The sequence below is a fragment of the Gallinula chloropus genome, assembly GCF_964237585.1.
Source record: "Gallinula chloropus genome assembly, chromosome: 15".
Taxonomy (NCBI): domain Eukaryota; kingdom Metazoa; phylum Chordata; class Aves; order Gruiformes; family Rallidae; genus Gallinula; species Gallinula chloropus.
This window is the reverse complement of record NC_140100.1, coordinates 15,139,679-15,166,445: the sequence shown is the minus strand read 5'-3', so window position 1 is coordinate 15,166,445 and position 26,767 is coordinate 15,139,679. Positions and strand designations below refer to the sequence as shown.

The window sequence follows — 26,767 nt, the reverse complement described above, 5'->3', positions numbered from 1 at the left end:
CCTCTAGCACATTTCCCATGCTGCACTAGAGTAAATTTTGGCCAGGCTTGTATGGTAGAAAGCAATCAAATGTACAAAATCATTTGAAAAATAACAAGTCTTTAAAACGGTGCTCTGAAATACTATTACAGAAGGCTGAACTGATGGTTGTGGAAGTGCACTGTAGTGTGTACCTTAATGCACTGCCTGGGCACAGCTCAGCCCTTTGGAGGAAAGACAGGAACTATGAGGTTGGTAGTTTCAAGCACTTAGTGTCTGTAGAAGTGCCGTGGAATCTGCTGTTTTCCGGGCTGGGAGGTATATGAGCAGAACATGATGTTTCTGTTCAGATCTGCAAGGCTGGCAACACCTCTGTGGCCACATGGTGCTGTGTAGGATGCAGGACACTGGCCTTGCTGCTTTCCTCAAGGGCCTGAACTTGAGCACAGGACTCAGGATTTGTGACTTCTCTTCCTTGTGTACACCAATTTACTGCAATCCAGGAGCTGTGCAGCATCTTCTATGTGCATGTTCACATTTCAATTCAGAGCAGGAGTTAGAAGGTCATAGACGCAACTGGGGTGCTGGCTACTAAGCAGAGGACTCTCCAGAGAAAGCTGTAGCCAAGCCTCAATTTTCAACAGCCACTTTTCCCATCAGAAGTGAATGAGAGGGAATGATTGAGCTGCATTTCATGACTTGGTAAGCTTGATGTGACCGACATTGATGTCTCCGTAATGGAACTGTGGTCCGATGAATCAAGAAGAGCGTTTGCATCTTGGACTGCAATGTGGAGCTCTGTGTTCCTCACATTTTCTTTTGTTGTGTGCACAGGGCTGATGGATGAAGTGGTAAAGCAAGGCCTCCTTGGCACCAGGCAGAGCCGCCTGCCTGCTGCTGCCGGGCTGGACCCCTCCGAGTGTTTCCACGTGGCTCCGTACACTGAGCCCTTGCTGCAGGTGCTGGGTAGGTCAAAGAAATGCATTGCTGTGGCTTTTATAAGGAGATTATCCCCCTTATTAGAGGATTTACCTGAATAAGAACATTAGGGATATGTTTGTTGACTATAACAATTCATTTAGTGTCCTGCTGTCCGTCAGTCATAGCAACTCACATTGGGTGTCTTCGGTTGCTGGGTAATAAGTGGAAGAACCAATAGAAAAGCTAAATGGAAACACCCTGGTTTTAATATATAGATGGAAAAATAAATTCATTAAATGTGGCATGATAACAACCAATTAAGCCTTAACCCTGTCTACCATAATTAAAAGATCAATATCCAGGGAACACATAAGAATTGCTGGAGTTTCAAGAGAAGCCAAAATATCAAAGGAAGACATTGGTGGTTAAACATCCAAAACTGGAATTTGCTGAAGGGATAAATGTTGGCAGCTGTAGTTTCTGTAGGTGCAGAGAAGGCACTTTTTCATTTCAGTTTACTCAGATGTTCTTAATTTTGGTTTATACAGTTGAATTCACTTCAGTAACTCACTCATTCAAAGCTGGGAAATTGGGAGGACTTGAAAAACCAAGTAAACCTGTTTTCTGTTATACATCTATGACTGGGGTGGGAGAGTCTTCAACCTCCTACTTCTATACACTTGGAGGTCATGGTAATCAGATGTTTATTTTAGTAACTACAGGGAGTATTGTCTTATGTGTTCAACAGATTAATATAGTTTTATTTAATTTATTTTAAATGCTGGGTATGGGGATCTTTAATTGAAGAATATTGCCCTCCAAAATCAAATTCACACTGAATCATAAGGAAAAATAATAACTGAGGGCATGTTGTTCACCATTCTCTAGCAGTATGAAATATTAAGATGTAGGAATAACTAAGTCAATAAAATTGTTAACTGAGTTAATCTATGTCATTGCTTAAATAGTCGTGTAATGAAACAGCATGGGATCAAACATAGGTTCTGATGGGCCAGGAATTCTGCAGACTATACTGTTCCCAATAGGATGGTGCATAGATGCTTGGTATTCTAACAGTCCCTCAATTAGCTCCTAATTGTATGCTGTGTAATCTCCCAGAAAGCAAAATGAAGTATCAATTTAATGTGAAGTCAGTCATTAGTTATTGATCTGAAACTGATGTTGTAAATCGTTTTGCTATAGATCTACCAACTCTGCTTAACAGTGTGAATAAGGATATCAACATTGGGATTGAATATATTTCCTTTACACGACAATAAGTAATTCCACTTAAGAAGTGTGACTAATTAGTAGAGGTTTGCTGTGACACTGCTCCTCAAGCATGGTTCTCTTTCTGGCCATGCTGAGCTGCAGCGTGAGGAGCAGTATCACCCCGAGGCACTGGCCGTTGCTCAGTTGAGGATTAGTCGGTTCCCTCACACTAAAAAAGATTGGAGATTTGGTTTTTGGGGGTAACTAGTTTTCTTTTGATCATCTCCCTGAGTAGGAGGAAACCTCAGTGCAGTGCCAGACCCCCCTATCGTGCCTCTACATCTTTTCTGCTATCAAACCTATGCTTCTGATCCTGATATGGAGCAAGTTGTCACACTGACGCTGGTCGGAAGGGACACTATGAAGAGTGCTGGAGAGATCCTTTGCCAGATCCTTCTTCCTAGGGACAACAACCAATCTCAGAGCGCAGGTGATCCCGGCTCCTGGGGCGGGCAGAAGTGGGTCAGGAAAGTTTACTCTGTCCTGGGTATTTTTATCACAGCAGGAACATTATGACCTAGGTGTGAAAGGGGCCTCAGGCAGGAGGACAGGTTTCTCTGCTTCCCTGCCTTGAAGCACTGATGAGTTCTTGTGGCCGGTCAGTCACGGGCAAGGCCCCTTTTCATACCGCACACAGCTCAGGTGGGCATTGTTTCCTTCAGAGTTTCAAATTAGTTCAAAGCTGTGCCTAGGCTTACTAAGCCTTTTATGTAATGCAGAGCATTGTGTCTCTCCCTGAGTACTGGGAGATAAAGCAGCTGTGTAATTGGGGCACAGCAACAGGAATTCAGAAGTCACAGACTCCATTGTGTCCGCTGACATCCTTTGTGATCAGAAGCAAAGGACTTCACTGCTTCATGCTTCATTTCCTTCTGCACAGAGGAGGACTAAGACACTATCCCCCCACGTTAAATGCTTACAGATGCATAAGGAGTGCTGTCAAGGGCTAAGCAGGAGGATGACTTTATATAATTTCATGATACAAATTGCATCAAGGTGATGGAAGTGTACTGAGGACAGAAGTCTGGCACCCTGACTTACACTATGTTGTTTCCTACTCTCTTGAAACAATACTGTGGAGTAAATTTTGTATCACAGTAGGTAGGGAGGAGATTCTAGCTGACAGAAACTTCCAGCAACATACAGTCATGAATTGAGCCCCTGAGTAACTCGCTGCATTGGAAACTAAGACTGCTTTACAAACACGACGACAGTTGAGCTACTTTAAAGACAAATCAGCATTCAATTGTAGCTTATTCCTATAATTAAGATATATAATTAATATACAATAATTAATATAATTATTAGTGTAATGAGAAGTGGTAAAGGATCTTTAGCGATGGATTGTGCTGTATCAAACCACCTTGTTATCAGCGTAGTCTCAGCATTTCCTTTCAACTCTTCCCCATTAGCTGTGTTCTCTGGTCAAATCATGGCACTTACTCTCTGTGGCTCCCTGTTGAGTTCCCAGATAGCCCATTTTTTGTTTTCACAGTAATATAATTTCTTAGCACTTTTATCTTGTGGTTGTCCCCAGTACATTTCTATATATACATTACAGACCATTTTGGATGCAACGGGGCAAAGTCAAAGCAGCTTTGGAACTTGTTGTCTAGTAAAAAAAAGTCAATGTGAATTTAGAACACTTGTCTCCAAAAGGAAGCACAGCTTCTATGAAACACATGCTGTCAACTCGTACTGAACAGATTTTTCTTGACTTGCAGAAGGACCTGATTTGGGATTTGAGCTCCTGGGACTGAAGTGGTTGCCGCATCTCACTCAACGTCAGGCCAAAGAAATAACCCCTTTTGAGGTTGGAGAGACCTCCTGGCTAAGAAGCCTTGAAACACTAATGTCAAATCCAGTCCTTGTGTGCGTGTTACGGCGCATCAATGCCTTCAGAGTTCTTGCAGATGCGTTGGAGAGATTAACACACTGCAGGGAGAAGCTAAGCAAGAGTGGCTGTCTTCTACAGACAGTAATGGCCTTGACCCCAGAGGTGACATTCAGACAAGCCACCCTCTTCTTCACAGAGATGGATTTTGTAACTGGTAGGACATGTTTATACTGCTTATAATGTTCTTGGATATAGGGGTGCTTGGGAATTTGTTAAACTTGGACAAAGGAGTCCATGGCTGTGGGCATAGCTGAATAATAGTGAGGGATATTAAATCAGCAGGAGCCAGTTGAAATCATCTACATGTTGGCCTATTAATTTGCTGTGGCTGTCCACAGCCTGGTTTCCTTTCTGAACATCTCAAGGTACTCCATAAATACTAAACAGATACTACAGCAGTTGGCAGGACCACTAAATAATACTATGTGTTTTGCCTCTGCATATAAGAGAAACTGAGAAAGAGAGATCGAGATCTTTCTCACATAATCTGGGCATCTAATTGCAGTGCCTAACTTGTTGAAGCTAAATGCCATGGCCTTGCCTTCTACCCAGGGAGACAAAGGTACTACTGACCTGCAGGAGCTGAAAAAAGCAGATTTCCTGAGAATTTCTTTTTATGCTGCAAGAGAATGATTAGCTCATGAGGAACTGAGATCTTTGCTGTCAAAAGCTTCTCAGGCTTCAGTGATATATGCTAGCATTGATCTTCCAGCATAGTAAACCTGCTCATTTCCTCCTGTAGCAAGAAATGTATAGCCACACCTCCTTGAACTAAATCACTGTGCAGGCAGTGGTGGTGTTGGTATTGGATGCTTCATAGCAGCAGTGTGTGACCTCCCACTGTTCTTTTCTAATGTCAGATGTATTGGCATATCACCTCTGCTCTTGGGGAAGCCTGGCTCCTCCACAGCTGCAGTTAAAGCATTTAGAGCCTGATGATTTCTGATTGTTTAGAACCAGAGATAAATCAAGGCTGTGGTACCAGCATGTGTCAGCTGGGTAGGAGTGACACATTCATGCTGTGTAATGTATAGCACTTCCCCTATCTTTCTGTGGGGAAGAAAGTTCTCTGTTGTCAACACAAACGTAGATGCTTGTGTCAAACACACAGTGCTTATGTAGTATGGAGTAGTAAATTGGTGTTACTGAATAGAAAGAAGCAAATGGGATGGTGTCAGGAAAGAGATTCTCATTCCAGCCTCACAGAAAGTTATATTTGACAGTGAGCTACTTGGGTGTTTTATGTGAGATTGGAGACCAAGAAGAGGAGGTCTTCAGCAAAGAAGGCATCAGACATCCCAAATTAGCTTGTAACTGTAAGAATTCATGCATTGCTGTCCTTCATTCATGTTATCTTGAGGCCAAAAGGCAGGATAAGAGAAAAGCAGAACGGTGAGATCAGTTTCCTGATGTGGGCTGTGATGGCAATGCCAGCCTTTCCCACCACAGCCATTCACAAGAACAAAGGAGTGTAGGTGAAGCATGACTTCAGCACCCTGCACTCTTTTATGAGCTCAATACCATTTCTCCTCTTGTTTTTTGTTTTTGTTTTTGCTGTGGGAGAAAAGGAGGGGTATTTGTGCTAGGAAACAGCTCTTCAATATTATGCAGCTGGTCAAATGTCTGCTGTTTTCCCTGCTAAATAAAATGGCCTTCATCACCCCCCACCCTCCCCAAACACTGAAGGTCACCTTCTCCTTCCTTTTACAGATGCAGAACACCGCCCTGCTATGAAATACCTGCCACCACCTGGCAAGAGGTCCAGGGCTGAAGGTAAGACCAGAAGTATGCAAAAGTTGTCTCTTGGATAAAAATCAAATCATTTTATACTCTTAAAATAGATCGAAGAAAACTGGAACTCTTTGTCCTCTGTTAGAGTGATCAAAATGGGAATAGGAAACCTTCATTTGGACATCATCATCATCCCAGGCAATTAGGAAGAAAAGGACAAATGGGTCTGCTCAGTACTGGGGGAAGGTGGTAGAATTGCCAGATCACCTTCTTCCACACTGTTCTGGGCATGCCTGGATGGTCTGTCTAGGGCTGGTGTGGAAAGTAGGCTGGAAAACTCATTAGTGCCAGCTCTTTAGCAGCACTTTTCAGATGTATGATCCTATGTAGATCTCAAAGATTATGAGTTTCTTTACATAACTGATGCCTAAAGAGATGAAATGTGTTGATCACCATTGCCCAACACTCAGATACCAGAAATCAGAGCAGAATGGCCGTTTCCTAAGTCTCAGATGGGGCCCCTGGTCTTTGTGTTACAGTGCAGGTCACTGTGAACCTCACAATCCTAGTTTTTTTTCAGAGAACCCCAATACTAATGAAATAACCTGGTACTGTGAGGATGTGAGCTAAAAAGTTACAAGGCAAGGACTTCAGAGCTGGTTCCACCTTCTACATGTTCTCTTGGTATTCTGGCACAATAAGAGACGCATGTGTGGGAAGAGAAAAAGGTCTCACTGAAAGAAAAGAATGCTTTGGCTAGATACCTTCCAGATACATTGCCCTGGGAAATGGCAGTACCTGTATTTCAGACAGGAACCAACAGAAAGGAATGGTAATGATTTTGTTATGACAACCAGATTTTAGTTTTCTGTTACCTGCCTTGTGTGTCAGGCTGGTTAAACTTGCCAGTCACTGGAAAAGGAAGATCTTTATCATGTTCCTCATGAGGAGAGGCTGAGGGAGCTGGGCCTCTTTAGCTTGGAGAACAGGAGACTGAGGGGTGACCTCATTAACGTTTATAAATATGTGAAGGGTGAGAGTCAGGAAGATGGAGACAGGCTCTGCTCAGGGATGGCAGTGATAGGACAAAGGGCAGCAGGTGCAGCTGAAGAAGAGGAGGTTCCATGTGAATACAAGGAAAAAAACTTGTCACTGTGAGGGTGACAGAGCCCTGGGACAGGCTGCCCAGAGAGGCTGTGGAGTCTCCTTCTCTGGAGACATACAAACCCCAGCTGGATGCATTCCTGTGTGACTTCATGTAGGTGATCCTGCTCTGGCAGGGGGTTGGACTAGATGATCTCTCGAGGTCTCTCCCAACCCCTGACTTTCTGTGATTCTGTGATCAATGTGATACAAGCTCCTCTTCATTGCACCCCAGTCCTAGACAACTTCTCAGCTCGGTTTGCCTTGAAGTACCTTAAATTTTCCTCCCCTCTCCAGGTCGCTGCAGGTGTTACATTTTCATATAGGCTTTTGTCAGAAGCTCTGAGTCACTTATACCAGGCTCCTTTTACACTGCTCTGCTTTTATGAAGAACCACTGCTCTTATGAAGCAACTGTTCCTGGCTGCTTGGGGAATGTCAGTCAGCTTTTATCAGCAGAGCTGAGGAAAGGACTGAACTGGGCTCTGTAGGTGTGCAGTCAGAAAACACGGTGCTCTGCTTCCAAGGGCACAAGAGGGGACATTAAACAAAACACCCCAGTGCCTGGGACTTGTACCAGAAGTAAGGCAGCTTTTACCTCGACTGTGAAGTATCAGGCACACAAATGTAGCTTAAACCCACCATTAGCCACTCCCTGAAACAGGAAAGGAAGCCAAGAACTAACACGATTTAGTACTTCCAGTCCTTTTCAGTATATGCTAGTGGGATTACTGGGGAAGTGGTGAGTATGACATCTCCCAGGGTGTCCCTGTACACCTGAAATCATGTCGTGCCTGTCCCAGGATCACATTTTAAACTACCAGTGTGTCATAGCAGTGAGCAGTGTTGGCTGTCCTGTGTGGCAGCACTCTCAAGTTACTGTCCCAGCACATGTGTACCTCTTACTCAAATCTCTCCACTTCTCTTATTCAGTGCTGGAGAGCCAGAGGTGCCACGCAGAATCCCTGTTCACCTACTTGCAAGCAGGTGAGAGAAGAGCAAATGGAAAAATATGATTTGAAGGACTTTGTGGAACTGACTTGTCTGGATGCACCAGCCAAAAATAAGCAGAGGGATTATACTGACTTCCTTAGGCTTGAATGCAGGCAGTGCTATACACTCTCTTTCCTGAGTGTGCCAGGAAATCTGGTATTTGCTTCTCTTGAGTTTACACTTATTTTAAGCCACACACATATCTGAAGTATGGCATATAAATAGTATGTAGAATAAACAGCATTTTTCACAGTTACAGGATGAAATCAAAACTTATGTAATATTTTTTGGGGAAAAAGCAAAAAAAATCATTGGCTGTGAAGAAGGGATCTAAAAATACTACAGAGCAGGAAAACATAACAAAGACCAGGCAACTTGTGCAAACCTGCAAAGGCTGCTAAGCAGAACCAAAGCTGGAGATCAGGCATGTTTGAGGGCTGCCATGAGGGTGCCTCAGCACCTCCTGATCGACAGAGACAGTTCCACTGAGAGATAGCAGCACTTTCTCCAACCATTGTCACTTATAATCACCCAGGAGAGAAAACCAACTCTAGGTGGCAAGGTGTTCCACCTGTTTTCAACACTTGTCTTGGACCAAACCAAATTGGCAAGGTGACATAAGACAAATCCCTCCTGAAGCATCCCCAGTACCTAAATATGCAGCATGTAGTGATTCACATTCCACAAGAAGGAGAATGTTTGCCCAGAAACACAGCAGATGGTGAGTAAAACATCTTGAGGACAATGAATGCTTATGTAAGAGTATACAGGCGAGCTTGCCTGCTGCCTTCTGCATGCGAGCCGCTGAGTGGATCCCAGCCGCTTCCTCCTGCACTCACAGGCTGTTGCTATGGCATTTAAACCTTTCTGTTCAAGAATGATGTGAAGAAAATAGCAGATCTTTCACAGGAGGGCTCCCTGCACACCAAGGGTTAAGTTTCCATACCAAGTGGGGAGGCAGGAATCTTGCATGTTTATTTGTGCTCCCTTATGTCTCCATCATGAGTCAGCAATGTGCTTCTTGCTGCTTGACAACAGCACTGTGCATTATGTTATATGTGGCATTGTTGATGCTTCATTGCATCAACATCTGTGTAATTGTAGTGGGGTGTACAGGAAATGTAAAATGACATTTTATGGACACAGACAGATAATCCTGGGTGAATTTTAGCAGCCTGCAGTACTGTTACCTCATGCTTCGTGCTGATTGACATGGTCAGGCACCAGCTGTTAATGGGTCCTACCTGGCTGGTTCCCACACTACAGTTGCCAATACATCTCCAAAGGATGTTATTAGGATAAAATCTTAATTATATTCCTAGTAATAAGGTACTTCAGGGAAGCTAATAGTTTGAAAAGGATATAATTTAAAAATTAAATATATGTACTTTCTGCCTTTTAATATATTTTGTAGCATCAGACAGCAAAACTCTCTTGGTCTGCTTTGTTTTGTGTTCCTCACAGCACACTGAATGCTGCACCTGGCTGGCAGCTCTTGCTGGGAGAGCTTTGTCAGGAGCAACACGTTGTTCCTGAAATTTCAATTTTAGTAAACACAATTCTATTCCTAATAGGTTTATAACATTAATTGGGGCCTGTCATACTTGTTAGTGCCTCTCTGAAACATAGCTCTGGCAGAGAGATACAGAACACTGGGAGATAAACTGGAAGAAATCAGAATTTAATAGCTGCCTTAAGGATTATGTCATGTAATCACTGTAGTTCACATGAAAAATGTAAGAGGGAATATTTTATCCCTCTTAAAACATTCATGTATAATATAAAGGATTGAGTCTTATCCTACAGACCTGCCCCATAAACTTTTTGGACTCAGAGCAGATTTCCTGGGGGAAAAAAAAAACATAATCTACAAGCCTAGACTGTTTTAGAGGTATTTCTAAACTAAAACTCAAACAAAACCCAAAAAATCCTGTATGCCCAGGGATTTTTTTTTACAGACTTGTTTTGTTCAAATTTTTATGAACTTCATGCCAGATTTTGGATAATCCTCTTCTACAGATGTCTGTCCAGGCTAGCAAATAAATGTATGTTTTAACTCCCTTTTTAGGAGCAGCACTGGGTTTCACTAGTGTGCTTTGTTCCAGGAGCCCAGATTCTCTGCACAGTGCTGCTGATCAAACCTGGTGCCTGGAGCCGGAATCTTGCAAGGATCCTCCGAAAACTAGAGCTAGAGAAATTCAGCGTGGTTGGGATGAAGCACATCAACCTGGAGCCAGACATCGCCTTGGGACTCCTTCCTTCTGAAGCCAAACAGGTTGGCTAAAGGATCGGCAGCTCTGTGGCTGGGGTAGGGTTAGAGTGAGGAGATCTGGTAGCTGGAGAATAATCCGTTCCTGGAAAAACCCAGCCATTCCCATCCGGGATTTGTGAGCCGTTGTCAGAAGTGAGCTCCCCAGAACAATCCGATCTGTGCCGGGATCAGACACAAAGGAGCTGCCACGCTGACGGGTTCTTTTATCGCCTGCCATAAAGAAGCAGACCTGCTTTCTCTAAAACACAAATCTGGAGGGTATGAGCAATACAGACCTCCCAGGAATCTGTTTAGCTCCTAATTTACAATGCTGACTATACTGCAAAGCAGGTGTCCTCTCTTTCTTCTCCAAGGTCATCCCGGGTAGGGCACGCTGAGGGAGCAATCCAGGTGCTCTGCACACCTTCCTTCCAGGTCCTTAAACCTGGAAGCTGGGCAGCACTCACTGAGGGTACCTACCTCCTGAGCCCTGCTCCATGCATCACATCACATCCCCAGCTGAAGCTCTGTGCCAGCAGCGTGTTTGAGGGTCTGTAAAAGGGACCTGCATAAAGGGAATTGTTGTCATATGTAATAGAGGATAAAGAGGGTTCTTAAATCTTGGGGTGTGCCAGGCTTTTGGTAGCTAAAAATCAATTTCTGTTTCTGCCTTTTTAGACCATTAGAAAGATTTTTTTTTTTTTTTTCTCAACCTGAAATACCCTGGGATGACAGGAGATCCCTGTAAAAACATCGTGACAGCCAGGACACTGAAAGCTGAGTCTTTCAGAGGAGTTAAATTCTTTTTTCCCCTTGGTGGGAGGGGGAAATCCTTGTTCTTTGATTGCTTTCATTAAGGCATTTCAGCAATTAATGCTTCTGGAAAACAAGCCTTTGTAATCAGTATTGCTCTTGGGTTAAGTTGGGAGAGTTTATAGCACTGGCATGTAGGAAATTCTTAATAGAGACTTCCAGAAGACAACAGGAACATGCCAGGACATAACCATGGATCAGGAACAATTAATACTTTCTGCATGACAGCAAAGCAATGGAGCACAAGCATCTGATTTTTAAATACTTGCAGAGCACTGCTAAGAGGGAGACAGTGGCTATTGGGCTTGCTGAGGAGGTGCTTTCCAGTACAGTTTTTAACCGTGCAACTAAATACAAAGATGTTTAGTCCATCATCTGAAACAGAAAACATTTTAAAGAGAACCCAGAAGTCCACCTCAGGAAGTAATGTAGCTACATGGGAGGTAAACTCGAAGAGAGGTTGCTTCATGAAAGTTTTGTCTTGTTTTTTGGAGATCTCTAGCTCACTAGAGCAGCTGTTGAGCATCAATTTAGTTTCCTTGAAGAGCTGGTGACTAATGAGTTTAAAAATTACAGACTGTTGGGGTTTTGTTCATGGCAAAAAAAAAAAATAATCCTATAGAATCCCAGACTGGTCTGGGTTGGAAGGGACCCCAAGGATCACAGAGCTCCAATCCCCAGCCACAGGCAGGGCCACCAACCTCCAGGTCTGGAGCTACACAAGGTTGCCCAGGGCCCCATCCAACCTGGCCTTGAACACCTCCAGGGATGGGGCACCCATCCCCTCTCTGGGCAGCCTGTTCCAGCCCCTCACCACTCTTTCTGCAAAGAACTTCCCCCAAATATCTAATTTAAACCTTCCTTCAGCTTCACTCCATCCCCCTTGTCCTGCCAGTCTCTGCCCTTTGACCAAGCTGATTCCCTCCTGTTCCTCTGCTCCCTTCAGGGACTGGAAGGCTGCAGTGAGGTCCCCACACAGCCTTCTCTTCTCCAGGCTGAACCAGCTCAGCTCACTCAGCCTCTCTCCATAGGGGAGCTGCTCCAGCCCTCTTATCATCCTTGTGGCTCCTCTGACCCCTCTCCAAGAACCCCACATCTTTCTTGTGCTGGGGCCCCAGCTCTGGACACAGGACTCCAGCTGGGGCCTCCCGAGGGCAGAGCAGAGAGGGACAATCCCCTCCCTGTCGCCAAACCTCAAAATCCCAAAACAGGTTTTGAAAGTGAGAAAGCAGAGATAACAGCCTGCCTTTGGCAAGGGGGAATGGACAGTAGGAAATGCTTTCTGCTGTATGGGGGCTTCTCCTCGTTTTTAGAAGGTGTATGTAAGTCTCTCATTCGCCAGGGCTGCAAAAGGCAGAACTCCCAAGAGAAGGAGGTAGATTTTCAAAAAGCCTCAGCATGCTTCAGGGCCTGGGTTATTTTGAAAATCTGGCTTGTAAGTGTTACAATGGCAGCTGGTGGGGGCAGAGCTGCTTTTCACAGCTGAATTTCCTCTAAAGCTTTTGAATTGGAGCGATGTTCATTGTCCCCTGAACCGAGAAACAGATCGACAGCAGGACACGGTGCTGTTTATAGAAGGTGGCTCTTAATAGGGGGGCAAATTGCTGAAATTTAGCCTCTCCCATTGAAGAACATGGAGCCAGTGTGTCTGATCCTTCTAGAAACTCTGTCCAGGGCTTTTTATCTCCTTCCTCCTTACCTGGAGCTCTGGAGAACTCCCACGTGTGTTTTGTGTACATAGTAATTGATAGTAGATTTGGAGTTTATTCACTGGTAGCAAGACTACTGAGCATCATCTCTCACATGGTTTATTTACACAGACTTTGACAATTACCCTCAGCAACATGACTTCAGGAACATGATTGCTGTTTCATCTTGAATACTAACGTTCTGTTTCTAAGTAGCTTTTGGCCTTTGGCATATGATAAATAATGGATTGGGCTGCTGTTTGCTGAGGTTATCTAATCATAGGAGCCATAATGCCTGTTATCTGATGTTTAATAAGAATTAAAAAAAAAAAAGGGTCAGATAAATAGAGCTGATGTTGTCTTCTCAACTCCCAGCCTGACCTGATCGTGTTCAGGGTGTGAGAAGGGGCTGGTCCCAGAGGGAGCTCTGCCGTTGGAGGCTGTGTCTCCTTCCTGTGGATCTGGTCCTGCAGAGATTTAGTTTTGGCTGCTAGCTAGAAAGCTTGGTATTTTTTTTTCCAGTGGGATCTGATGCTCCTGTTGGGGATTACCTGCCATGCTTGCCTGCAGTAGCAGGTTGCTGGACTCAGTAACTTGATGGGTTCCCTCCAGTCCTACCTTGTGACTCTGAACAGAAGAGGCAGAAGGACAATTTTGCTGCTTTTTAATCCTGTTAGTGCTCCAGAGCCAGCTCACAGCTGGAACTTCCTCTCCGTGAGCATCAACAGAATTGCTCACTGCACTCAAGTCACCTGCACATGTGCCATCTCGCCGCAGCTGCTGGGGTGGCAGCAAGGACACGGCTTGGTGCGGAGGCAGGATGCAAATAAAGGCATCTCTGGCTGGCAGAGTCTGGAGCGGATGTGAGGATCTGTCGGGAGGGAGGAAGTCACCTTGGCTCACTGACGCTGTCGGTAGCGATTAGAAACAACATCCTCTTTAAGTCCTTAACCCAAAATCTGTGTGTTTACTGGGGAATCACCAAAAGACAGTAAAGAGAGACAGAAGAGCTTTGCTACACAGATCACAGAATCCCAGGAGTTGGAAGGGACCTCAAAAGCCCATGGGGTCCAACCCCCTGCCAAAGCAGCTCCCCAGCTCATATTGCACAGGGCGGCGTCCAGATGGGGCTGGAATCTCTCCAGAGACGGAGACTCCACACCCCCTGGGCAGCCTGTCCCAGGGCTCCCTCACCCTCACTGGGGAAAAGTTCTTCCTCATGTTGGTGTGGAACTTCCTATGCTCCAACTTGCAGCCATTGCCCCTTGTCCTGTCCCCACAGACACTGAAAAGGGGCTGCCCATTTCCCCTGCATCCCATCCTTCAGATATTGATAAACATTAACAAGGTCCCCCCTTAGTCTTCTTTTCTCCAGGCTGAACAGCCCCAGCTCACTCAGCCTTTCCTCACAGGGGAGATGCTCCAGGCCCTTCATCATTTCCCCAGCCTTCTCTGGACTCTCTCCAGGAGATCCCTGTCTTTTTTATCCCAGGGAGCCCAGAACTGGACACAACACTCCAGGTGGGGCCTGAGCATGGCAGAGCAGAGGGGGAGGATCCCCTCCTGTGACCTGCTGGCCACACTCCTCTTGATGCCCCCCAGGATCCCATTGTCTCTCTCAGCCCCCAGGGCACACTGCTGGCTCGTGGCCACCCTGTCCCCCACCAGGACCCCCAGGTCCTTCTCCACAGAACTTCTCTCCAGCAGGTCACCCCCAGCCTGTACTGAATCAAACAGTGGGTTTCTCCCTTGTTTTCACTTCTTCAAAAATTGGAAAAAAATAAATATCCATGGGTTGGTTCTGGCAGTGAGCTGAGCCCCTTGCTGCTCGTAAGCTGTACAGAGCAGGCAGTGCTGGCACGGAGCTTCTCTGCAGCAGGGGCCTTGCTGCGCTGTCGAGCACGTGGAGGCAGAGCTGGGTGCTGCCACTTTGTTAAGATGAAGGGGGATAGAGGAGGCAGCCTGCAGCTGCCACAGGCACCCTGACCTCCCACTCTGTGCAGACAGCTGCAACAAGCCTGGCTTTCCAAGGCTTTGCTTAATTAAAGCAATCACCCAGGCTGTGAGTGCTCCTTTGCCCCACTGGCAGCCTTCTGCCCCAGGCACTTGCTACTTTAGCCCTTGTGTCTCAATCATTATGTCTGGCTCCAGCCTACAAATCAGCTTTCTCAGTGGCGTAGGGGTTGCCAGTTATCATTGCCACTCATCCTTGGTTATAATAAAGATCCTGGTGCGTTGTTCTTCTCTGGATAAGAGGAGGCTGAGAGGAGACCTTATCACTGCCTGAAGGGAGGGTGCAGAGAGGTGGGCGATGGTCTCTTCAGCCAGGGGACAGGAGCTGGGACAAGGGGCAATGGGCTCAAGCTGTGCCAGGGCAGGGTCAGAGCAGATGGGAGGGAAAAGTTCTGCCCTGGCAGAGTTGTCAGGGCCTGGCCCAGGCTGCCCAGGGAGGGGCTGAGTCCCCTTCCCTGGGTGTGTTTAACAGATGGGGAGATGAGGTGCTCAGGGATCTGGTTTAGCTTAGGACAGGAACGGTTGGACTTGATGATCTTAAAGGGCTTTTCCAACCTTGTGATGCTGTGATTTTGCGTTGTGACCTCCACAAGAGGAACATCTCTGCTTAGAAGTGGTCACAGGCTGAACTGACAGCACTTAGGAAAGAAGCAAAGGTAGAGAAATCTGTCACAAAGCACAATGTGCCAGGGTGGACTGTCTTCTTTCAGCCCCCTCCTAGTGCCCTGTCCTGAGCCTCCTTGTCTTAGGCTCACTGTTGTTGTAATCCTGATCCAAACTGGTATATGAAATTCTACCATCCCCTGGGAGAAGCTGGGCTGTAGCAGCAGGGGGTGTGTGTTGGGGGGTTCTTCCTTTCATGAATTCAATAAAGAGAAATTCTGATATTTGTACTCTCTTTTTATGTGGCTCCTTATCCCAGAGCGTTTATGGCCCTGCTGATATTGCTAAAGTCCTCTGGTCCCACCAGAAGGTGCTGTGAACAGGGTATTGCAGAAATCAAAAGCTCAGCAGAAGCCAAATCAGCTGCAGAGTAGCGATTTGGTTTTGTCCTTACTCCCTGGAAATGAACCCCACCTCCAGCACCAAGCCTGTACACATACACAGCGCAAGTCCCAGCACAAGGCTTTGCTGGGGCTGAGAAATAGGACTTTGTTGCCTTTCTTACTAAAAGCTGGTGGATACCTGGTGGATGTCACATGAATACTGGCTTGGTGGCCACAGTACATGCTCTGGAAGCTCTGCCTGCAGAGCCCACTAGCACATCTGTTACAAAGAGGGGAGAAAGGAAGGAGTGACAGCAGATCTTTTTGCTTCGAACAGGATGGATCTGGCCAGGAAAGCTGGGGTGTACACAGTGCACACCAACGCTGTTCCTTATAACCTGTTCCCTCCCTGTTATTTCTCTACAGGATCCTGCTGCTCTAGAAGCTCATTGTACCTACCTCACTTCAGGCACTGTGCTCGTGCTGTGTCTTCAGAGGCCAAATGCTGTGAAGAAGCTGATAGATTTACTGGGGCCAGAGGATCCTAAACTAGCCCAAGCACTCAATCCGCTCCTCTGGAGGGCTCAGTATGGCACCAGCACAGTCCAAAATGGATTTTATGGTAAGTTTTTGTCAAAGAAAAGTCTGAAGGCTCAGATATGCCAATGGAGAAAAGACATTATGTACTGTTACCTCCTGCATTGTCAATAGATCTAGCCTGGGCAGGTGGCAGAGACCATTACTCCCTACAAAACTTCCCTTGTTTTCATGGTGGCTGAGCTGGGTATGTCTCCAGCTATGAAATATTCTCCCAGAGGATAAAGAAGTGTTTCTTCCCAGAACAGCCCTAGATCTGAATCCCATCGGAACAGATTTCCTTTGATCTTGTCACTGCTTGGTCACTTTGTACTTTTAGCTGTGTTATTGTGTAATTATCCCCAAGAACCCATCTGTCTTCTATCTGCCTCTGAGTTCCCTCCTGAGAACTCCATAATCCATTGGCTGCCTGTGACCAGATTTGAGATGGATAGAAGACCCTAAGATAAGGAGTTACTTTAACATCTCAAAACAATAATATCTTGGTAGAGAGTGGGGATCAAAAATTGCTCTCACTGAGGAAAACAGGTAACCTTGGCTGTTGTCTGTTCAGTCTGATGTGTAAGCAGAGGCACACCAGCCAGTCAGCATCCTCAGTGTGCTGGACTAGTCACAGTTCATCTGCCAGCAGGGGAGGGAAGGAGAATGTTGAGGTGTGTATGTTGGGTGAGTGGGAGGGGAGGTAGCTGAGAGCCTGGGAGAAGGATGGCAAAATGGGAAGTACTTCTTGAGAGCGGGGCCTCCAGAGAACCAGGGGAATTAACAGCTGGAGGGGGGCTGGGCTGCTGCCACGAGTGTGATTCAAAAATGCATGAGGAATCAAGCAGCACCAGTTTGGTGCCTGTGGATAGTGGTTTTCCTCGGTGTGGTACTGGTTGGGCTGTATGTAGTTAAAGGAATATAAAAGTAATAGAAGCAGTAGTTTCTATAAACACAGGTGAGCTAGCAAGCATGATATGTCTTCAGATTCCAGAAGACCTTTCCTGTCAAGATCCATTGGATTATTTGATTCTTTCTATTGTATTCCATGTTGTCAAATCAGTCCATCCATAGCAAGTGGTCCTTTGAGGAGAACTGGTAGGGAATGACATAGCCACAATATACAGCTTGGAGAAGAGACTCAACCCCTTCATGTAGAGTCTTTTTTCTTTAATCAGATAGGATCATAATCCTTAGGACCGAGAATAAACCAGGGGAGGTGTCTCACCGTGATTACTCACAGGATGTCATTCATGGGAACAACTGAAGAGCGGCATCTACCCACACAAGAGAAATGGTCAGGGCTCTTCAGCCAATACTTTTCCACTGTCAGCCTCTGCTTTCTCTGCTCTTCAGATTAACAGATTGTTTATCCAGGTTGTCTCAAGGATGCAAACTCCTCAGTCGTGTCTAGGAGTCATGGCTAAGAGTACCCAAAGCTCCAGGTACCCATGCTACAATTAGAGCATCTCTAGCACAACTCAGTGAAAGGTTAGTTTGTTCTGGCAAGAGAGGCTGAGTCTCATGCTGTCTTTCCTTGGGAGTCACAGAGAACTCCCTGTGTTAGAGAAGCCCTCCAATATCTGCTCAGGGATTCCCCTCCATTCCCCAGCTTCCTTCAGAGATTGGGCTGAGCACGGAGCTGCACTAGTTGCCCACTGCTTGCCCTCTGAGACCCGACTGTGCATTGTGTTGGAGAGGCAGCTGTGTTGTCATCTTCACACAGCCAAGGAAAACGGATGCAGCTGTAGGCAATGTGCTCAGTGATTCTGACTCGGTCTGATCCAGCTGCTATACCAGGGAGGTATCTGCAAGGAAAGGGGTGTTCATAACACCCTGCACCTCCACGAGCTTGTCCTCCAGTAAGGGTGAAAAATTTACCTACGGAGTAAGCAAGAAGAGGTTGATCATTGCTTGAGTAATTGGCTGGGGGACTGTGGAAGACCATCTTCCCTTTCAAGGAGGGAATGCCCAGTTTTCTCAGTGTTACTCCAGCTGAGGAAGGTTTCTGGTTAATGCCATCTTGCTGAAGCAGAGCAAACTCTAGTTGTGTGTTTACTCCCAAAGTGAGTGGGGAAATTCAAGTAAGGTGAAGACCAGGTTCCAGTGATACACTTGAGCCAAATGATGCAGTTTTAATACTCTGAGGCTCAGCTACAGAGGTAACCCTGCACTCATCTCTTCTGGGTCTTCCTAAGTCACCATAGTCTGCCTTTCCTTGAATCCAGAGAGCTCTTCTACCTGCATCTTGTACAGTCTGGTACCTTGAGTAAAGTGAGAGTAAAATGTTGCTAGCTTTGGGAGTGTTTGTGTCCTCTGTAATGCCATCAATGATGTAAACAATGAAGATTTGACACATTGGTATGTGAAGGACATGGCACAACTTACAGGCTGGTGACTTATATGACCTTAGGATTGTAAACTACTTCATCAGGCTCTGGCTCTAGAGTACCTAGAATTACAATGTTCAACCAGGGCTGAGTGCTCCAAGGCAGTGAGACATGATTCTCTGAATGGGTAGCCTGCAAAGGTGGTAATATTTCGAAGGATATTTGTGTTTTGTGTGTTTGTATCCCAGGAGTGTGGAGCTGTGCCAGCACAGTGGCAATCTAGCTGAACCTCAGTTACATAGAAATAGCTTTTCCACCCACAAATCTCAAAGCATTCCAAGTAGTGCTTTATAACACTCTTGCTTTCTTTATAGGGAAATATTCAGATGCCAAACCTGGAGGGACTTCTTAAGCCACTGAGTTCAGTTAATTCTCTCACAGACAGCCCCATCATGTATTCCCTTTCATAAACATCCACCCCAGTTGGGTGGTTGTTACTGAATTTCGCTGCTCTGACAGCTAGAGATCTTCTTATGTTTTCAAACTTACATACAGCTTGCACCCAGTTGTTCCTGTGCCAATACCTGTGCTTTAAGCAGGTTTGGTTTTTCCTTTTCTACCCTGGATTCATTCTCAGCTTTGTGTCATGTTGGGTCAAACAAACCAAAGGCTTTTAGCTCTTCAGACGCTTCTCCAGTCCTTCCATGATCTCCATGTTATCTCTGTACCTGTTCCAGTCTCAATTTACCTTTCTTGACCACAGGTGAACAGAAGAACGTGCTGCTATCAGCACTGTCTCATACTAGTTCAGATTTCTGTTGTAAATCAGAGCCTCCAACATATTTAAAACTTACTTTATTGTTACTAAACACAGTTGTTCTACTAACTAGCATCTCCTTCCCATTCCATAAGACCAGCCTGATGTGATCCAGGAGCAAGAGGACAACAACGGAGGATTGGAGCTGGTATCAAAGAGTTTCACAGTCTCCTTAATGCTATTTCCTTGACTATGCTGTTAGGAAATAGAAGGAATCTTGTTTACATGAAGAACAAGCTGAGCAATAATAGGACAGAATCAAAATACCAAGAAGGCAGTGCAACTATTCTAAATATAATGGTTTTGAATGTTTGCTATTACTGTACAGAACAGCTGGCCTTTAAAGCAATTACTTCAGTAAGTTGCACATCATCAATCTCTCAGAAAGATGAGTGTGAGTCTACAGAATGTTTAATTCATGGCCTGAGAGAATCTTCTCATTGTATTTATCTCTCAGGCTCCAAATCCTATCAAAGAGCTGTCCAGGATGTGAAGCTGTTTTTCCCAGAAGGGCTGTGCTGCGCCGAGACTCAGACATTAGAGGAGGAAGAGGTAGGATTCTGCCCTGTCCTGAGAACTGTCCTGCTGTGTCAGAGCAATGGCTTCAGCCCTGCTATCCCCTGACTTCTTGTCCATTATGCTTTAGGCAATGCTCGTTTTGCTGTTCCACCAGCTGCCAAGGTTTCCTTCTCCTGTGGCTGTTCCCACCATTGATAAATTTGCATTGACAGCCTGAGACAGCCAGTCTCGGTGCAAAAGCACTTTGTTCCAGCTGTGTGTGTTTGGTAACCTGTGCTGTAAATTCAGGAGGGCGCAGCAGGGCTCATGCTTGGGAAGCAAAGTTCCCAGCCAGAGTCACCACTGCTTTGGAGGCAGGTCATGGGGAGGGATAGCAACATCATCAATGATTCCTATGACACAGTTGAGCATGGCACACCCCTGCTTATCCAGCCCTTCATGTGATGTAGCTGCTGGTCTCTGCTTCAAACCTCTGTGATTTGCCAATGGTTCAAATGAAGCAGTAAGTATATCCTGCACAGCTAGTGCTCTATGTTGTTTCCCCTCTGATCACTTGTTTTCAAAACCAGAGTTTGCAATGATGGGGTTATGCCCATCAAAGGGGTGGAAGGGTTGGAGCCTTGTTATGTCCATGTGGTACAGAGGTGACCCGGCTGAGTTAGTTCCAGGAAAGGAAGTGGCTGACCACATCTTAATATGCTTCACTAATATGTTGCTCTTCCTCTGCAACTCAATCTGGAGCATCATGACTGTGCTGTGCTGGGATGTGTGGATGTACCAGTTCATTCAGAGACAGAAGGGACCTACTACACTCCAGTGTGGTGCTGGATAAAGTTGTCAGACACAGTCCTTGAGTGCCTGGCCTTGAAAAGCTGGGAGCAGAGACCTTAGACAGATGCCTGGGTACGGGGCCTTTAAACAGATGACAAGATCCTGTACTGAATTAAGCTCCAATAAAGAATGCATGAAAAATGTTTGTGTATCTCTAGACAAGCAGGTGGTTTCTAGGCTGGTGATGGCAGAAGTAAACACCACCAACAAAAGCTTCACAGCTTGCCTGGATCAATACTTCAGAAGTGTTATCCTTCCTGTTAGGTGCTGGCGCTCACGTGGCTTGCCTCTCTCTCTCCCTCCCTCCTCTCCCACAGATCTATAACCTGAAACGTGACCCCATAGTCAGTGTGGAAATCAGCAAGCGGCGCAAGATCATAAAGCGTGAAGCAGGAGGGCAGCTCGATTTGTCAGGCTCTGAGCAACCATGCAGCCTTGGTAAGGAAATGCGTAACTCTTGTTATAGATTGAGACTCTTATTGATTAATTGGACAGCAAGACAAACCATCTGGTGGCAGCAAGGTTTGATATTGATGTTCTTTCAGAAGGGAGAGAGGACTCTGAGCTGCAAACAGCTCCAGTGGAGTCCAGCCGTTTAACCGTTCACCTGCCAGGCCTTTCCACCGCCAGCGCCTCCGTGGCCTTAAATGTAGGGCTGACCTTATCACCAGGAGAAGAACAAGCACTGCCAACACAGCTAGCATAGGCAACAGTGCACACTTCTCTGCTGAACTTTCACAGTGCCTTTCAGCAGCAGCTTGGCATGGGTGGCTTGCATGTCCTGCCACAGGAGAGGCCAAGACATGATGGGTGACTGTGAGACCGTCTGTTCTGTGAGGAGATAAATACCAGTCTGTGCAAGGAGTGCTTTTGGCAGTGTGGATGCCTGACTCTCAGGAACTGGACTGACATCTCATTTGGTTCCCACTAGCTGCTGAAGAGTTGCCAGCTCAGAATGACATGTTCAGAACCGGGTCAGTCTCGTTCCTGTAGAGTTCTGATGTGGCTGGCAAGCAGGAGGGTGGGGACCTGAGAAAATGTCCCTGCACTACACCTGATGGCTGTGGTGGTAAATCCCAGCAGTAAAACCACAGGGTTGTTGTGGACTGGCAGAAAGGTCTGCTAAAAGTGCTAGAGAATTACAGGCTGTCACCTCCCACCACAAACCCTTGCTGATGTGGGACCTCTGGGCATAGACCCCCTACCTCGAGAGCACATGTGAGTGCAGGAGGGTTGGTGGGAAGTCAAGACCTTTGTCTTATGACAGCATAGCTGCTCAGCAGGCACCAAGTTGCTCTGTGCAGGGGGTCTCTGGAGGAGGACTTTTCCTGAGGTAATTACCAGTGAGTTCCTGTTGGCTTAAGGCTGTGCCCTGCATGTGCTTTATGATCATTGCAAATCCTCAGGCAAGCTCCTCTTCTTACCTTGCAAACATACATCAGAGACTGACTGCATGAAGGTTTAAGACTTAACTGATGCCTGTGGTGAGGGGTGAGGCCTATCTTGCAACATCATTCATGTTGCCCAGCTGATGTATGAGCTCTGAACAAGAGCTTAGCAACTTACTGTATGTTTGAGCAGCTTTTTTGAGGTGACCTGGCTGTTGTGCATGTAGCTGTCTGACCTTCTAGTCCAGGTAGCTGCAGAGATGTGATCACATCAATGTTTCTGGTGGGGTATGTCAACTCAAGCTGTGTTCAGAGCACAAAGCTGCAGGGAGAGGAGACATGCAATTGTTCCCATCCAAAGTGTTGTTGCTGATGACAGACAGGGTGTTTCTCCCATCAGCTTACAGCACAGTGGGAAAGAACCAGGTCTGTAGCACAGGTCTGCTGTGACTGAAGCACTGCTTGATTTTTTAGAAGAGATTGCAGAAAAGAAAATAATTTTTAAAAAAAAATAGCTTGTTGTGGAGGGAGCACAGGTGCTCTGCAAGCTTTGTGCAGCCCAGTGGTGGGAGCAGAGCTCAAAATAACATGCCCCTAATTTCCTGCTGCCTGAGGATCTGTTTGCTTTGAAGATGCCGAAGGAGAGTAAAAAGGAAACCAGTGTGCAGCTCTGATGTGTTTGTGTCTCAGAAAATGTTTTTCAAAGAGTTACTGTCCTGGAAAAGCAAGGACACGTGATCTGAACCGTCAGGCACAATGTAGTAAGTGCCTCCGGCGAGCCAGACACATCATTCACTTTATGGTCTCATCTTGAACACTAGAGGTAGCTCTTGCACACAAATAAACCTCTCTCTCCAGCAAATAATTATCACCAAGCTGCTGCCTAATGGACAGGCAGATTTATCACAAGGAAAATATGAAATACACTGAGTCTTCTGTACGCCGCTCAGAATCCCGCTCTGGATTATAAAAGCAGCGGGATTAACAGATTCCTTTGCTTGGAAGAAATGAAAGGGAATGGTGTCTCCTGTCGCAAACCAGCAGTTGTCCTTGCCTGACTCCTGAAACGGGGTCACTACTGCTGTCTTGTGATCTCCAGATACATACACGTAGGCATCCAGCAGTTTGACAGCTGAGGATGAGCAACTGCCTCTGCGAACATCCCAGACGCTGTAACGATGCCCCGGTGCCTCTGCCCTTCCAGTTACTTGGCTGTGGCAGGGGAGAATTACTTAGAGGGCTAACGGGTGCAGGGGGGGGAAGGATGGATATAAAAGAAGCATCTGTTGTGTTTTGATCTTTTCCCATCAGATGGCCCGTTGCTTGATAACCTTTGCCAAACCACTTGCCTGGTGTTGCCTGGGATAATCCTGCGGGGTTCAGAGCACCCCCCGTATGTCGAACTGCTCGATCGGCTCATTGGCAGAGGTTTCAGGGTGACCGGAGCACGCCTCACTGTCCTGGATGCACCACAAGCTCTCTGCATCTCTGAGACGCTGAGCAGAGCCAAGTGCAGTGTTGCAGCAAAGGTACGAAGCAGCTGGAGTTGTGCTTTGCTTCCTTGGCACAAAAGAAGAGCCTTTTAATGCCATGCTGTGCTAAGATACCCAGGCTGGCTCTGAGCAAACTTGCTTTGGTAGCACTATTAGCGCAGCGCTGCATCTGAGCCCTGGTACCGCTGGTAAGTCATGCGGGCAGCCTGCCTCGCTGGCGAGCCCCTGCCTGGCGTCCCCACCCACCGACACCCAACCTTGACATCATTATGTGTGAGTGGATCCTTCACGTGAGTAGCACATCCCCATCAAACATTTCATTCCCCTCACCTATCAGCACACAGTTGCTGCTGTTATGTATGTTCTGCTGCTGTATCCTGTTCTGGTTTATCCATATAAATACCGTTTCTATTAATCCTCTTCTACAGTGCTAAATATGCCTTCCACTTTTTGGGCTGTGCCCTGGAGTCCTAGGCAGAGATTTCATTTTGCTTCTCATTTAGCTGGTGCTGACAGCTCGAGCTGCAGCCCAGGATGGGGTTTGAGCAAGGGCTCACGGGGCTGAAGCATGAGATGTGCTTCTGGGGTGAGCAGATAACGTTGCCTTGCGTCAGCGGAGTATCTGGCCCAGGCTGTTTTTCTCTTTGCACTTGGTGGAGAAGCCCGCTGCTTCAGGAGCATTGCTAGGGCAAAGCTGTGAGGTAGAACATGCAAGAAAGTGCTGTCGGGAGCAGAGGTAGAGTAAGCAAAGGGGAAACTACTTATGCTGGAAGTAGCAGTCACCAAAGGGCTGTCGGAGACATGCAGCAGTTACTCTAAAAAAACACAGCCAAACATTTGTGCTTCCAGCCTTTCAGTTAGAAGAGACTTAGGTGTTATCCGTAATAAGAACAGGTAAGATCTTTTCAGGTTGTGATTTTTTAAACTGACAGCATCCCTTTGAAGTGCAGCTGTACAGAACAGCAATTACACCTAGCATCCAATTAGTCTAAGCACTACTTTCTTCTCCTGCGGTTCCCCTGAGGATGCCATCTCTCTGCACAGGGGAATGTGTGCAGCTCTCTAGGAAGGACAAAGCGAACCAGCGTGTGGGAAGGAGAGCCATGGCAGCAGCACTGCTCTCCTGGTGATGGAAACACTTCTTCCTGTCTGAGATGAATTACTCTGGGCAGAGCTGGCGCGTTCCCAAAGGGCCTGGCACTGCCGAGCCAAAGGTGAACATGACAGCATTTGCTCTCCCCTGCCAGAAGGGAGATGGGCTTCTTCAATAAGTGTTCCTACTGCAATATCTCAACATTTACAGCTGTCTCTGTATTCCTGCTTCCAGCAGACTTAGTGACTGAATAACATGCCTAAGAAACCTGCTTATTTTCACTCTGAGAGAAGGGAACAGGAATAATAGTATGCCATAGGAGCGGGGTAACTAACAGTTCAGCCGTGATGCTCTTTCAATTTGAAAGTCTGTTGCTTTGTGACTTTCATCCCCTCAGCACACAAGCCGTTATCTGTGCTGTCAGCGGTTCATCAGCAAGGCTTACAGACTTAATTTAAGTGAATAGCAACACCAAAGCTCTGTTCTTCCCTCTCTTGCAGTGTTCCCTCTTAATGGACGGTTTGTGTCTGGTGCTGGCGGCGCAGCGAGACGGCGCGGTCATTCGCTTCGACTCCCTGCTGGACAGGTAAGTGAGGACAACCTGACTGTACCAGTGCTGCCTCAGCCCCCTGCTAGAGAGCGGGGGCCCTGAAGGGGGGCAGCTGCCTTCCTTCTCCATAATTCACTTGCAATTTGGACTCCCAGGAGGTCAGATGTCACTCACAGGCAGCCTTTTCTTCCTCAGTTACGTTGTTGTTCGTGGGTCGACAGCTCAGGGCATTCCCCAGTCGTGTGTCCCATACTGGAAACCTTAAATACAGAGTTGTGTTGTTTGCTAAGGATGTTCACAAGCATCACGGAGATCAAATCTGAACATCCCAGTTGGTAGTTGGGACACCTTGGAGTGTGTGTGAGGCCTGGTGGCATGTTTCTGGAATACAGGGAATTCTCTGCAATGAGGGCTCACTTTGGGAGCAGACCTGCTCCATCAATACAATTCCTAGGAGAAATATCTTAGCAGATCCTGTGTTTTCAATGAAAGAGAAAAAAAATACTCAAAACAAACACCAGAGAGCAAAATCAAAACTGAGCCTCTTAAATAAATCACCAGATATGCTGGGGAGAGGATTTATAAGCCTGGTAAAACAAACAGAACCCTTCTACAGGGACTGATTAGTGAAACAGAATGATTATTGGGCCAATTAACCCACTGTTCCCCAGAGGGAAGGTTTCCTTGCACAGGGGCTGATTCGGCAATGCGATTTGTAGATCATGCACGTGGTTTCCTCTGGGAAAGGAAGCCAGGGGAGTCTTTGTTCTGACACCTTGGTGAAGAGCAGTCCAGCAGCCACATCGATAGGGCTGCAGTGACTTTGGCTGTACCATTGGAGGACTTGCAGATAACACTGTCAATGGGACAGCAATAAGGGATTCAGGAGTTCACAAGCATCACGGAGATCAAATCTGAACATTCCAATTGGTAGCTGGGACACCTTGGAGGTCTTGTACTTCAGTGAAACATTGGGGTCCTCAGTCACAAGAAGAATAGTCAGAGCAAATTTCACTGGGAGCTTTTCAAAAGTGTTTTTAAACATTTTGTAATTAATCATAGAATCACAGAATCACAGGGGTTGGAAGGGACCTCAAGAGCCCATCAGGTCCAACCCCCTGCCAAAGCAGCTCCCCAGCTCATATTGCACAGGGCAGCGTCCAGACGGGGCTGGAATCTCTCCAGAGATGGAGACTCCACACCCCCTGGGCAGCCTGTCCCAGGGCTCCCTCGCCCTCACTGGGCAAAAGTTCTTCCCCATGTTGGTGTGGAACTTCCTATGCTCCAACTTGCAGCCATTGCCCCTTGTCCTGTCTCCACAGACACTGAAAAGGGGCTGCCCATTTCCCCCTGCATCCCATCCTTCAGATATTGATAAACATTAACAAGGTCCCCCCTTAGTCTTCTTTTCTCCAGGCTGAACAGCCCCAGCTCACTCAGCCTTTCCTCACAGGGGAGATGCTCCACTCAAACTTTAGATATTT

The 26,767-nt window shown here is 46.5% G+C and overlaps 1 protein-coding gene across 1 annotated transcript in view; it reads left to right on the top strand.

The window, feature by feature from the left end:
- Positions 1-26,767, top strand: part of DNAAF8 (dynein axonemal assembly factor 8) — a gene marked incomplete at both ends in the record, with an annotated part of 93,084 nt that overhangs the window by 60,109 nt on the left and 6,208 nt on the right. Inside the window, 11 exons of the mRNA XM_084271211.1 lie at positions 814-945; positions 2,408-2,602; positions 3,897-4,223; positions 5,780-5,842; positions 7,876-7,929; positions 10,041-10,210; positions 16,113-16,308; positions 19,867-19,961; positions 21,077-21,197; positions 23,459-23,676; positions 25,234-25,319. Of these exons, the coding sequence (XP_084127337.1) occupies positions 814-945; positions 2,408-2,602; positions 3,897-4,223; positions 5,780-5,842; positions 7,876-7,929; positions 10,041-10,210; positions 16,113-16,308; positions 19,867-19,961; positions 21,077-21,197; positions 23,459-23,676; positions 25,234-25,319 (1,657 nt within the window). The remainder of the gene's footprint in view (positions 1-813; positions 946-2,407; positions 2,603-3,896; positions 4,224-5,779; positions 5,843-7,875; positions 7,930-10,040; positions 10,211-16,112; positions 16,309-19,866; positions 19,962-21,076; positions 21,198-23,458; positions 23,677-25,233; positions 25,320-26,767) is intronic.